The 13053-nt window shown below is 46.4% G+C and overlaps 1 protein-coding gene across 2 annotated transcripts in view; it reads left to right on the forward strand.

The window, feature by feature from the left end:
- Window positions 1-13053, forward strand: part of lsp1a (lymphocyte specific protein 1 a) — a 108078-nt gene that overhangs the window by 83910 nt on the left and 11115 nt on the right. For both annotated transcript variants that reach the window (XM_078415413.1, XM_078415411.1), the window contains exons 12-13: window positions 2430-2522; window positions 4326-4428. In XM_078415413.1, the coding sequence (XP_078271539.1) occupies window positions 2430-2522; window positions 4326-4424 (192 nt within the window). In that variant the 3' untranslated portion in view covers window positions 4425-4428. The remainder of the gene's footprint in view (window positions 1-2429; window positions 2523-4325; window positions 4429-13053) is intronic.

Here is a 13053-nt window from a genome sequence, read left to right on the forward strand (position 1 = left end):
CGATGGAGATACAAGGAACTAACTGCACGAGGCTGGAATCCTGAGCAAAAAGTGCTTGAGTAACTTCGCGGGTCAGGCAGCATCTGTGGAGGGAACGGATAGGCGATGTTTCGGGTCGGGACACTTCATCAGGCTGGTTGTAGTAGGGAATAGAAAGTTGGAAAAGACACAGTGGCACATTGGTAGAGTTGCGACCTTACAGTGCCAGACTCCCGAATTCAATCCTGACCACGGGCGCTGTCTGTACGGAGTTTGTACATCCTCCCTGTGGCCACGTGGGTTTTCTCCGGGCTCTCCGGTTTCCTCCCGCATTTCAAAGACGTGCGGATGTGTAGGTTAAATGGTTTCTGTAACTCGTCCCTGGGGTGTAGGTTAGAACTAGTGTACGGGTGATTGTGGTAATCACGCACTCTATGGGCAGAAGGACCTGTTTCCATACTGTATCTCTAAACTAAAGAGAGGTGGGAGTGAGACAAAGTCCGACCCTAATAACTTTGAATTTACCCAATTTTAAGTAATATCCTCCACAACCCCCCCCCCCCCCCCCCCCCCCCCCACACTCCTGGTCCCATCCCACTCTGGTGTGCTCCCATTTCTCTCACTAACCAGCTCCTTTCACCTCTTAACCTCCCACCCTATCTCTTTCCACCTATCTCCCTCCCTCCAGCTTTATGTTTCACTTCTCTTCTCTTCCCAGGCTCCTTTTGGCTCCTTTTCATCTCTTGCCTTTGTCCACCCATCTCCCAAGCAAACCTCTCCCTCGCCCCCACCCTCAGCTGTACCCACCTATCACTTGCCAGACCTTGTCCCACCACTCCCCCCCCCCCCTCTCTTCCACCTTTCTCCTCTCTACTCTATCAGTATGGAGAAGGGTCCCCGTCCCGACAAGTCCTCATTCCATTCCCTCCACACAGATGCTGCCTGACCCGCTGAGTTCCTCCAGCACTTTGTGCTTTGCTCGTGTTCCATAAATAGCTGCCCTTGAAGCCAGAGAGACAGTTGTCAAGAGTAACTTGCATTTCTTATTCCAACAAGTGTATTAGATTAGATTTGGAATCTGATCTTTCTGACTCCCTGTGACATTCCTGGAGTTCGCCATGTCAGTGCTGACTCTTGCAAATATAGTTTGTTTGCTGTATAAAAAATCAGGACCGAATCCCAGTGGATGAATTGTTATGTTTGTCATTAGTTTAGTTTAGAGATACAGTGCAGAAACAGGTCCTTCGACCCACCAAGTCTGTGCCAACCAGCCATCACCCTGTACACTAGCACTCTCCTACACACGCAGGGCAATTTACAACTCTTACCAAAACCAAGTAACCAACAAAACCTGTACGTCTTTGGGATGTGGGAGGAAACCAGAGCACCCGGGGAAAACCTATGCAGTCATGGGGAGAACGTGCAGACTCCATATAGACAGCACCCGTAGTCAGGATCGAACCCAGGTCTCTGGTGCTGCAGAGCAGCAATACTACCGCTGCGCCACCGTGCCACCCACATCCCAGAGGAAATGATCTCCATCAAAACCTCCAAATCGTGCTGGATTAATCTGAGTCATTTTTGCTTTCCTTTCTTTTGTTGCCCAACTTCGAAAAGTAAAACTTGAAGTGTCAGTGAAGTAGCTTTATTTAGACTGAATAATGTCCATAATGTAGAGCGTTTTAACGATTCGTTACTTCAACGAGCTTTAAAGCAAAATATCAACTGTCATGTTGTTTGACGTGACATGTTTATATGCGTGTGATATGTCTGCAATAGGTATCATGGTATGAGTTTTGTTAAGTGTTTTCTATATTCTGAATGCATGAATGTGCAAGAATATATTGGATCTGTCAGCAGTTAAACTCCGTGAACATTTCTGAAGTGGGGTTCCCACCCATGGGCGGAATAGCGGCGCAGCGGTAGAGTTGCTGTCTTACAGCGCCAGAGACCCGGGTTCGATCCTCACTGAGGCTGCTGTCTGTACGGAGTTTGTACATTCTCCCTGTGACCTGCGTGGGTTTCCTCCCACACTCTAAAGATGTATAGGTTTGTAGATTAACTTGCGTCAGTGAAATTGTAAATTGTCCCTAATGTGTGTAGGGTAGCGATAGTGTGCAGGGATCGCTGGGCGGTGCGGACCTGGTGGGCCAAAGGGCCTGTTTCTGCGCTGTACCTCTAAAACCTAAAAGTAAAGTCCAAAGGATTTTCTAACCGATGGATCTTGAGTAACTCTTCAAAACAGAGCACAATGCCTTTCATATAAATGTGTCTGAGCTATTTCTCCCCTTCCATAACAGAATTAGACGCCTGTTTGCCATGGCATTTCAGAAAGTCAAAGACTCAGAGGGTGACACTGCATAGATACAGGCCCTTTGGCCCAGTGAGTCCACGCTGACCATTTCAGATTGTCACAATTCATATTGTATCGTTCATTTGTATTTCTCTAGGAGATTAAGCCCGGGGATGTGAGGAGCAAGAAGAATATTTGGGAAAACAAATCTGATTCCCCTTCATTCAACAAATTACCAAATGCTGGAAAGGTGAGTAAACTATTGCCTTATTTTGGGAGTTGAGTTGCGTTGAGAGATACAGCTCGGAAAAAAGCCCGCGTCCATCCGCGTCCATCCGACCATCGATCCACCATTCACACTCGTTCTGCGTTATCCCACTTTCTCATCAGTGCTCTGCACAGGAGGGACAATTTTACAGATTAGCCTACAAACCCGCACGTCTTTGCGATGTGGGATGAAACCAGAGCACCCGGAGGAAACCCTTGCGGTCACAGGGAGAACGTGCAAACTCCACACAAGCAGCACCCGAGGTCAGGATTGAACCCGGTTCTCTGCGGGTAAACTCAACCACAATTCCGGTTGCATCTGATATGCGCCCTCAATATCTAGCAGTGCATTTAACAAGCCTTCAATCACAGTCATAGAAACATAGAAAATAGGTGCAGGAGTAGGCCATTCGGCCCTTCGAGCCAGCACCACCATTCAATATGATCATGGCTGATCATCTAAAATCAGTACCCCGCCCCTGCTTTTTCCACCATATCCCTTGATTCTAAGAGCTAAATCTAACTCTCTCTTGGAAACATCCAGTGAATTGTCCTCCACTGCCTTCTGTTGCAGAGAATTCCACAGTCCAGAGCTAAGCTACTTAATGTTCAATCCCTGATTTGTAGAAGGTCCAAAAATGGATGTTAATCATGAGTTGCAACTTCTTTAATTAATTTACCTCTGAAAACAGATTTATTAAAAAATTTATTCAAACGTACGAGCTAAAAGTTCTAAAATCTCCTTTGAGTGGAACTAACTCTGATGCAAATACATTTTTGGTGAGAATCATACCTGACCAGTAGATTATCATCTGTTAACTGATGGCAATGGCAAACTCACAAACAAATGGCATCAATGTGGCTGCTCCAAGATCCATGATCAATGTACCACCTCATTGCAAAACTGCCATTAACTCACCTCTGCTAAATGCTGCAACGTGATTTCCCAAATCACCTCAAATTTCTATGGCTTTCATGGGAATTGTGCAGTGAAGTTATAATTTTAACCATAATATGCTTGGATTGGAATATACAGCATAGAAACAAGCCCCCTACAATCCCCTACAAACAAAGTTTTCTCCCCCTCCCTCCCCCCACCCCTACAATCAGTTTGCAAAGTGTCCTTTCCCAACACGTCACCTATCCATTTTCTTTAGACAAGCTGCCTGAGTTACTCCAGTTTTGTGTCTATCTGTGGAAACAGGCCCTTCAGCCCATCGAGTCCACACCAACCATCAATCCACCCTTTCACACCAGTTCTATGTTGTTCCACTTTCTCATTCACACCCACAGTTAGGTTTAGGTTTATTATTGTCACATCTACTGCGGTACGGTGAAAAGCTTTGATTTGCATGCTATCCAAACAGATCAGATAATGCTACACCGCAAATACCATCTACTCAAACTCAAGTAGAATGGTATCGGGAGGGCAATTTACAGAGGGCCAATTAACCTACAATGTGCACGTCTTTGGGGTGTGGGAGGAAACTGGAGCACCCGGAGAAAACCCGCACGGTCGCAGGGAGAACGTGCAAACTCCGTACAGAGAGTGCCCGAGGTCAGGATTGAACCTGGGTTCGTGGCGCTGTGAGGCAGCGGTTCTACCCGCTGCGCCACTGTGCTGCTGTTAGAATTCTCATCACATAGATTTATTATTGGTGGGAAAAAATCATAATTCTGAAACTATTTAAATCTCAGTAGCGAATATTTTTGTGTAATTATATGTAATTCCACAATATGGAGTGCAAGAAAAATAACCCCGTTGTTTCCTTTACCTTTGAATCAGCCATCAAGTACAAAGTACAAGTTTGTGGTAACTGGTCACGGCAAATATGAGAAGGTCCCCATTGCTGATGAAGAGCCCGGTGCCAATGCAAGTCGTTAATCAAGTGAGTGCAATCACCTTTCGCCTTGGACTTCAGAGATACAGCGCGGGAAACCAGGACCTTCGTCCCAGGGGCCCGCGCCGACCCTGCTCACTGGCACTATCCTACACACTCGGGACAACTTGCAATGTTACCAAAGCCAATTAACCTACAAACCCGCACGTCTTTAGAGAGTGGGAGGAAACCGGAGCACCCGGGGGAAACCCACGCGGTCACAGGGGGAACGTACAAACTCCATACAGACAGCACTTGTAGTGAGGATTGAACCCGGGCCTCTGGCGCTACAAGGCAGCAACTCTGCCGCTGTGCCAGCGTGCCTTGCTGTGCCATTGATGTCAGCAAGGAGGCTTTCAGTACCAATGAACTTTCCACGGCGTGAAAATGCCGTCAATGGGGCTGTTCCTAAACCTAATAGAGTCATAGTCAAGTCAAGTCAAGTCAAGTCAATTTTATTTGTATAGCACATTTAAAAACAACCCACGTTGACCAAAGTGCTGTACATAGAGTCATACAGCATGGAAACAGGCCCTTCGGCCCAACTGGCCCATGCCGACCGACATGTCCCATCTACACTAGTCCCACCTGCCTGTGTTTTCCCATATCCCTCTAAACCCATCCTATTCCTGTAGCTGTCCAAATGTGTTTTACCGTTGTGACAGATGGTTATCCTATTCTTCACAGTGACATGGTTACCCTATTCTTCAATCCTTTCTTTGGATAGAGTGTGGCGTCTACTCCAAAGGACGTTGCCAAGTGAAACAACACTTGGCTTTCTATCTCAGTCATCGGAGAGGAGGTTGGCGCAGCTGGTGGAGCTGCTGCCTCACAGCGCCGGAGGTCTGGGTTCGATCCTGACCTCGGGATTCTGTCTGTGTGGAGTTTGCACGATCGCCCTGGCATATATACACACCTGTATCTGGCCATCAACCGGTCAGACAATCTGACGGGTTTCATGGTTTGAGCGAAACGGAAAAAGTTGGAGTAGTTCAATGGGTCAGGAGGCATTTGTGGAGGGAATGGACTGGTGACGTTTCAAACCTGTTCCCTTCTTCAGACTGTCAGACCACATTTTGGATCGGACCCTCCTTCATATTTCATGAGAGGAATAGATCGGGTAGACACAAATTATCTTGCCCAGAGTAGGAGAATCAAGAACCAGAGGACATAGGTTTAAGGTGAGGTGGGGGGGGGGGGGGGGGGGGGAATTTACAGTCTGACATATTTTATGCTTTGTTGGTTATCATGGATTTGTTGTTGGGAGCAGGTTGGGCCAGGTTGGACAACTCTTTGTCCTTGGCTAGACCGAGCTAGTTTTAATACATCTGCTGCTTTCACCGAGAAATAAGGAACTTATTTAAGAAAAAAGACACAGGGTGCTGGAGTATCTCAGCCAGCATAGGGTTAGGCAGCATCTCCGGAGAACGTGGAAGGGCGACATAGTGGTAGAGTTGTTGCCGTTCAGCGCCAGAGACCCGGGCCCGATCTTGACGACAGGTGCTGTCTGTGTGGAGTTTGTACGCTCTCCATGTGACCATGCTGATTTTCTCCAGGCCTCCAGTTTCAGCCTCGGTCTGAAGAATTTGGAGGTGTCTTGAGTATCATATCATATCATATATATACAGCCGGAAACAGGCCTTTTCGGCCCTCTAAGTCCGTGCCGCCCAGCGATCCCCGTACATTAACACTATCCTACATCCACTAGGGACATTTTTTACATTTACCCAGCCAATTAACCTACATACCTGTACGTCTTTGGAGTGTGGGAGGAAACCGAAGATCTCGGAGAAAACCCACGCAGGTCACGGGGAGAACGTACAAACTCCTTACAGTGCAGCACCCGTAGTCAGGATCGAACCTGAGTCTCCAGCGCTGCATTCGCTGTAAAGCAACAACTCTACCGCTGCGCTACCGTGCCGCCCTATCGTCATATTGCAATTGAGAGACGCAAGGAACTGCAGATGCTGGAACCTTATGTGAAACTCAAAGTGCTGGAGGAGCTCAGGCAGCATCTGTGGAGGATGCAGATAGGTGGGAAAAGTGTCCGCACCCAAAACGTCTCTGTGCATTTCCCTCCACAGGTGCTGCCTGACCTGCTGAGTTCCTCCAGCAGCTTTGCGGTTGGCACCACAAAGCAAATACCAGTGTAGGAGTCTGCATCACCCGGCCGCCATATTTACAATAGGTTTTGTAGTCCAACATCATTGTTGCTCAGCCAGCAGTCAGGGGTGGCTCAAATGGTAGAGTTGCTGCCTTCCAACACCAGAGACCCGGGTTCCATCCCGACCTCAGGTGCTGTCTGTACGGAATTTGTACATTCTCCCTGTGAGCACGTGGGATTCCTCCGGGTGCTCCGATTTCCTCCCACACTCCAAAGACATACAGGTTTGTAGGCTAATTGGTTTTGTGGGCCGAAGGCAGGAACGGGGTACTGATTGAGAGTGATCAGCCATGATCGCATTGAATGGCGGTGCTGGCTCGAAGGGCTGAATGGCCTACTCCTGCACCTATTGTCTATTGTCTATTGTTTCCACGCTGCATCTCTAAAGTCTGTATCTCTAAAGTCTGTGTCTCTACGATGTAACGTCGAAAGCCCATCAGTTCCTTCATATGAAATGTTACCCAGTTTAAAGATTGTTGATTCTCTCGTTATTATCTGCCCGCTGTATTAGCGGTGCACAATTACTCTGAGGGAAACCGCCAGAAGCAAGGGTCGTTGTCGATCGGACCCATCTGTCTTTTGTTTGTCAAAGTTATCCAAAAGAAATGCGTGTTGCGGCTTCAGAGCGATTCATGAGTGGAATGTACGCACAGATCCGGCAACTCAGCAGTCGATAAAGCAACACAGGAATTAGCAAAGACGACATGCCTGTGATGCGCAAGTTATGTGGACTTCAGCCCTATGTATAGATTCGTGCATCTGGGGCATATTTCATCCTCGCCTATTTATGGGACCGTGCTGGTCAAAGCAACATTTTGAAGCGGTCTGTCTACTCCTTTTACCCTGCCTCTAACCTTCTGGATTCCTTGGTTAAAAAACAAACCCAATACTGATTTCCAACTTGATACTGTCATTTTCTTAATATTAAAGCAGGAAGAATAGGTAATCAAAGTCGATTTATCGAGTAGAAACAAAAACTGCTGACAAAATGTGTAGGAAAGAACTGGAGATGCTGGTTTAAATCGAAGGTATTCACAAAATGCTGGCGTAACTCAGCGGGACAGGCAGCATCTCTGGAGAGAAGAAGTGGGTGACGAATCGGGTCGAGACTCTCAGTCTGAAGAAGGGTCTCGACCCGAAACATCACCCATTCCTTCTCTCCAGCGATGTTGCCTGTCCCGCTGAGTTACTCCAGCATTTTGTGTCTACCAAAGAACTGCAGATGCTGGTTTACAAACAAAAGGCACAATGTACTGGAATAACTCAGCATCTCTAGAGAACATGGATTGGTGACGTTTCGGGTCGGGACCCTTCTTTAGGCTGATGGTGGGGTGGGGGGAGGGGGGGGGTGTGATTGGAGAAAGCTGGAAGAGAAGAGAGGCAGGACAAAGCATGTAGGGAAAGAATGGATTGTCAAAGTGGATTCATAGAGCAGACACAAAGAACTGCAAGTGCTGGTGTATAAAAAAAGGATGCACAGTGCTGGAGTAACTCAGTCAGTAAGAATCTCTGGAGGACATCTCTGAAGAAGGGTCCCGACCAGAAACGTCATGTATCCATTTTCTCCAGGGTTGCGACCTAACACGCTGAGTTACTCCAGCATTTTGTGTCCTTGAAACATAGTCATGTAGTCCTTCAGCCCAGCTTGCTCATGCCGGCCTAGATACAATAGACAATAGACAATAGACAATAGGTGCAGGAGTAGGCCATTCGGCCCTTCGAGCCAGCACCGCCATTCAATGTGATCATGGCTGATCATTCTCAATCAGTACTGATTGAGAGTGATCAGCCATGATCGCATTGAATGGCGGTGCTGGCTCGAAGGGCTGAATGGCCTACTCCTGCACCTATTGTCTATTGTCTATAGTACCCCGTTCCTGCTTTCTCCCCATACCCCCTGACTCCGCTATCCTTAAGAGCTCTATCTAGCTCTCTCTTGAATGTGTTCAGAGAATTGGCCTCCACTGCCCTCTGAGGCAGAGAATTCCACAGATTCACAACTCTCTGTCTAAAAAAGTTTTTCCTCATCTCTGTTCTAAATGGCCTACCCCTTATTCTTAAACTGTGGCCCCTGGTTCTGGACTCCCCCAACATTGGGAACATGTTTCCTGCCTCTAACATGTCCAACCCCTTAATAATCTTATACGTTTCGATAAGATCCCCTCTCATCCTTCTAAATTCCAGTGTATACAAACCTAGTCGCTCCAGTCTTTCAACATAGGACAGTCCCGCCATTCCGGGAATTAACCTAGTAAACCTACGCTGCACGCCCTCAATAGCAAGAATATCCTTCCTCAAATTTGGAGACCAAAACTGCACACAGTACTCCAGGTGCGGTCTCACTATAATAATAATAATAATAATACATTTTATTTATATAGCGCTTTTCATATACTCAAAGACGCTTTACAGAGATTTTGAGAACATAGGGAAATTAATAAATAGATAAATAAGTAAATAAATAAATGAACAGAGAAAGGAGACAGTAGGTGAGGTGACCTTCAGTGGTTGAAGGCAGTACTGAACAGGTGAGACTTCAGCGATGTTTTGAATGTGGTGAGTGTGGGGGAGTCTCTAACGGTTTGGGGTAGTGAGTTCCATAGGGTGGGAGCAGCGATGGAGAAAGCCCTGTCCCCCCAGGATCTGAGTTTAGTCCGGATGTGGGGGGATAGGAGATTGGCAGCGGCAGAGCGGAGGGTGCAGGTGGGAGTGTGCCTGTGGAGGAGGTCGGTCAGGTATGATGGGGCCAGGTTATGGAGGGCTTTGTAGGTTATGAGGAGGATTTTGTACTGGATTCTCTGGGGGATGGGGAGCCAGTGGAGTTTATAAAGGACGGGGGTGATATGGTCACGGATCGAGGTGTGTGTGAGTACACTATGGCCCTGTACAACTGCCCCATCTATGCTGGTCCCACCTGCCTGTGTTTGGCCCATACCTCTCTAAGCCTTTCCTCTCCATGCACCTGCCCAAATGTCTTTTAAATGATTTGTTTGTTTCATGGATCCATTTCAGCTTTCCGATGGTCTTCCATGCAATAGGGGACAACCAAGTAATATATGTTTCTACGTTTCTTATTTCTGTCCCCAGTTGACTCTCCTCTTCCAGGGCTTATTGCTTGAAATTATATGTGGAATGACTGACTGCTGCAGACAATCTATTGAGCCAACACTACATGAGGGATCCAGTTGAATTCTCAATCCATTTCGTTGCAATCCATTGAGTGAATGTGAGAGTCAAGAACCAGTGGACATAGGTTTAAGATCAGATGGGAAAAAGATTTAATAGGAACCCGAGTGGCAACTATTTCACTCAGAGGGTGGTGGGCAGGTGGGAACGAGCTGCCAGAGGAAGTAGTTGAGGCAGGTACTACAACAACATGTGGACTAATGGGACTAGCTTAGATGGGGCATATTGGTCAGCATGGACAAGTTGGACAGAAAGGCCTGTTTCCATGCTGGATGACTATGACTCTATGTTTGACTTTAGTGAGACAGTGTGGAAACAGGCCTTCAGCCCACTGAGTCCATGCCGATTACCATTACCAAAATGGTAATGGCATTATCCTACATACTAGGGACAATTTACCATTTTTACCGAAGCCAATTAAGCAATCCTGCACGTCTTTGGGATGTGGGAGGGAACTGGAGCACATGGAGAAAACTTATGCAGTCACGGGGAGAATGTACAAACTCCATACAGACAGCACCCATGGTCAGGATTAAACCCAGGTATCTGGTGCTGCTACCGCTGCGCCACCATGCTGTCCGATGGGGCATCTTGTTAGCATGGACAAGTCTGGGCCAAGAGGTCTGTTTCAATGTTGCATGACTCTGATTCTCTGCTGCTGTTTCTTTGCATTTGAAATATAAATTAAACTTACACTAGATTTGTTACTGAACAACAAGGGATTAACGAGTAATAACTGGGGGAACATCTGTTGGGTGATGATAAAAGAAAAAGTACCTGTTCCCAATTTCCTCAGAACTTCCTGTTTTACTTTGAAAGCTGCTTCGATGATAAACTTGCACTGAACCAATGAATTACGGAATTGAAACCCTAATATAAATAAGCCTCATCATTAACAAGATTTATATTGTGAAGTATCCGTCATATTTATATTTTGTTTTCATGCTGTCCACGATTAGACCAACTACCAAGAATATTTTCCAGTAAATGAAAAAAACAACTGGCGGCCGACTTAGAGTGTGGTTTTATTTTTGTGCTCTAAGTTGGGCTGTCAACCAATACTTCATACTTCAAATGGATATCCCCAAGCTGTTTCTCTCAAAAATAAATCCCACAATGGCTTCACGCAAGCGTGATCATTGGAGGCAACCAAACGCAAGTTATTTTTCTTTTGTGCAGTGGAGTAACAGTTCCAAGAATGATGACACACCACGAGCTCGGTTTAACTCCATCCGCTGCTTCAGGCAACAGTTCCCCGGCCGTGCCCTGCGTTCCACACTCCCTCCGCCATGCACTGGCACCAGCACGCCCTCGTTCTGTCTCTCCTGCATCTCCCGGGCCTCACTCGCCCACACCTGCAATGGACCCCAGCTTTACTTCATTCCCCGCCGGATCCACGAGTCTGAAGAAGGGTCCCGACCCGAAACGTCACCTGTCCATGTTCTCCGGAGTTGCTGCCTGACCCGCTGAGTTACTCCAGCGCTTTGTGTCTTTCCTTGGTAAACCAGCATCTGCAGTTCTTTTTTTTTTTTTACATTCGTGGCTTCTATCCATAGAGTCGCTCGTCTCTCACGATCCATATCAGAGCAGAATTGAAAAACATGCGCGCAAAATTAGGGGGCAAAATAAGAACTGCCGTCTATATATAGAATAGTCAGCAATTGAACGATAAAAAATATTTTTGTCATTGGATTGGACACCTTTAATAGATATAAAGGCTGCCATCTCAGTTCTGGTGGAAATGTTGCATCCAAAATATTAGTTCTTCATACCTTGATCTGTTGTACATATCCATCCGCATGTGAACTCCTTCAGTTTTTAACTTGGAATCTAATCTGGCAAGTTCAGGCACTGTGGAAGTGGTTTTATCTTCTGCAGATGATTTTAAAAATGATTGATATTTCATTATCCCTCTATTGTGCACCTCCCATTTTTTTATTATTGGCAAGGAGTCTCTGGAAAAGGAAATAGGGTGAAGTATTTAAAGACTGTCGATCCAACATTCCTTTATTATAATCATGTATCGTCTTTTCGCTGACTGGATAACATGAAACAGAAAATCTTTTCACTGTACCTCGGTACACAGTTGGGCTTAGTTTTGGTTTATTTTTAATTTAATTTAACATTGTCCTGTGTACCGAGGTACAGTGAAAAGATTTTCTGTTTCATGCTATCCAGTCAGCGAAAAGACGATACATGATTATAATCAAGCTGTCCACAGTGTACAGATGCAAGATAAAGGGTAAAACATTTAGTGTAAGATAAAGTCCAGTAAAGTCCAATTAAAGATAGTCTGAAGGTCTCTGATGAGGTGGGTGTGAGGTCAGGGCAACTCTCTAGTTGGCGAGAGGATGGTTCAGTTGCCTGATGGCAGCTGGGAAAATCTGCCCCTGAATCTGGAGGTGTGTGTTTTCAAACTTCCGTACCTCTTGCCTGATGGGAGAGGGCAGAAGAGGGAATGACTGGGGAGAGACTGTCCCTTGATTATGCTGGTGGCCTTGCCAAGGCAGCGTGAATGGGTAGATGGAGTCAATGGAAGGGAGGTTGGTTTGTGTGATGGTCTGGGCTGCGTCCACAACTGTCTGCAATTTCTTGCGGGCTTGGATGGAGCTGCTCCCAAACCATGTCGTGATGCATCCCGATAAAATGCTTTCTACGGCGCATCATTCTGCACATTATATTGCATTTTGTAAAAATGAAATAATGCTGCATAAAGAAAGGTAACTTTGGATTGTGAGAGTTTCCGAATGCTGTTGAGATGAACTGCTCGGATTATGCAATGTGACCTGCTGACTGTATCGAACCTCTCTCCAAAATGTCCCACCAGGTCACTGCACGATCTGGAATCCAAATGTCTTATTCCTCCTCTATCTGGATACAGTCGATGTGTTTTTTGTAGCTGCCTTTTGGTACTGCTCATATGCACAACAGAACATATGGACTGGGATAAGGTCGTGTGTAAGGACTTTTGTAATATGGTCATAGAGTCAGACAGCATGGAAACAGGCCCTTCAGCCCAACTTGCCCATGCTGACCAACATGCCCCATCTACACTAGTCCCACCTGCTCGCGTTTGGCTCATATCCCTCTAAACCTATCCTATCCATGTACCTGTCCAGGAGTTTTTTAAACATTGTGATAGTACTTGCCTCAACTACCACCTCCGGCAGCTCATTCCATATACCTACCACCCTTTGTGTAAGAAAGTAGACCCTCAGGTTCCTATTAAATCTTTCCCCCCTCACTTTAAACCTATGTCCACTAGTTTTCGATTCCCATACCCT

This window comes from Rhinoraja longicauda, chromosome 18 (genome assembly GCF_053455715.1).
Source record: "Rhinoraja longicauda isolate Sanriku21f chromosome 18, sRhiLon1.1, whole genome shotgun sequence".
Taxonomy (NCBI): domain Eukaryota; kingdom Metazoa; phylum Chordata; class Chondrichthyes; order Rajiformes; family Arhynchobatidae; genus Rhinoraja; species Rhinoraja longicauda.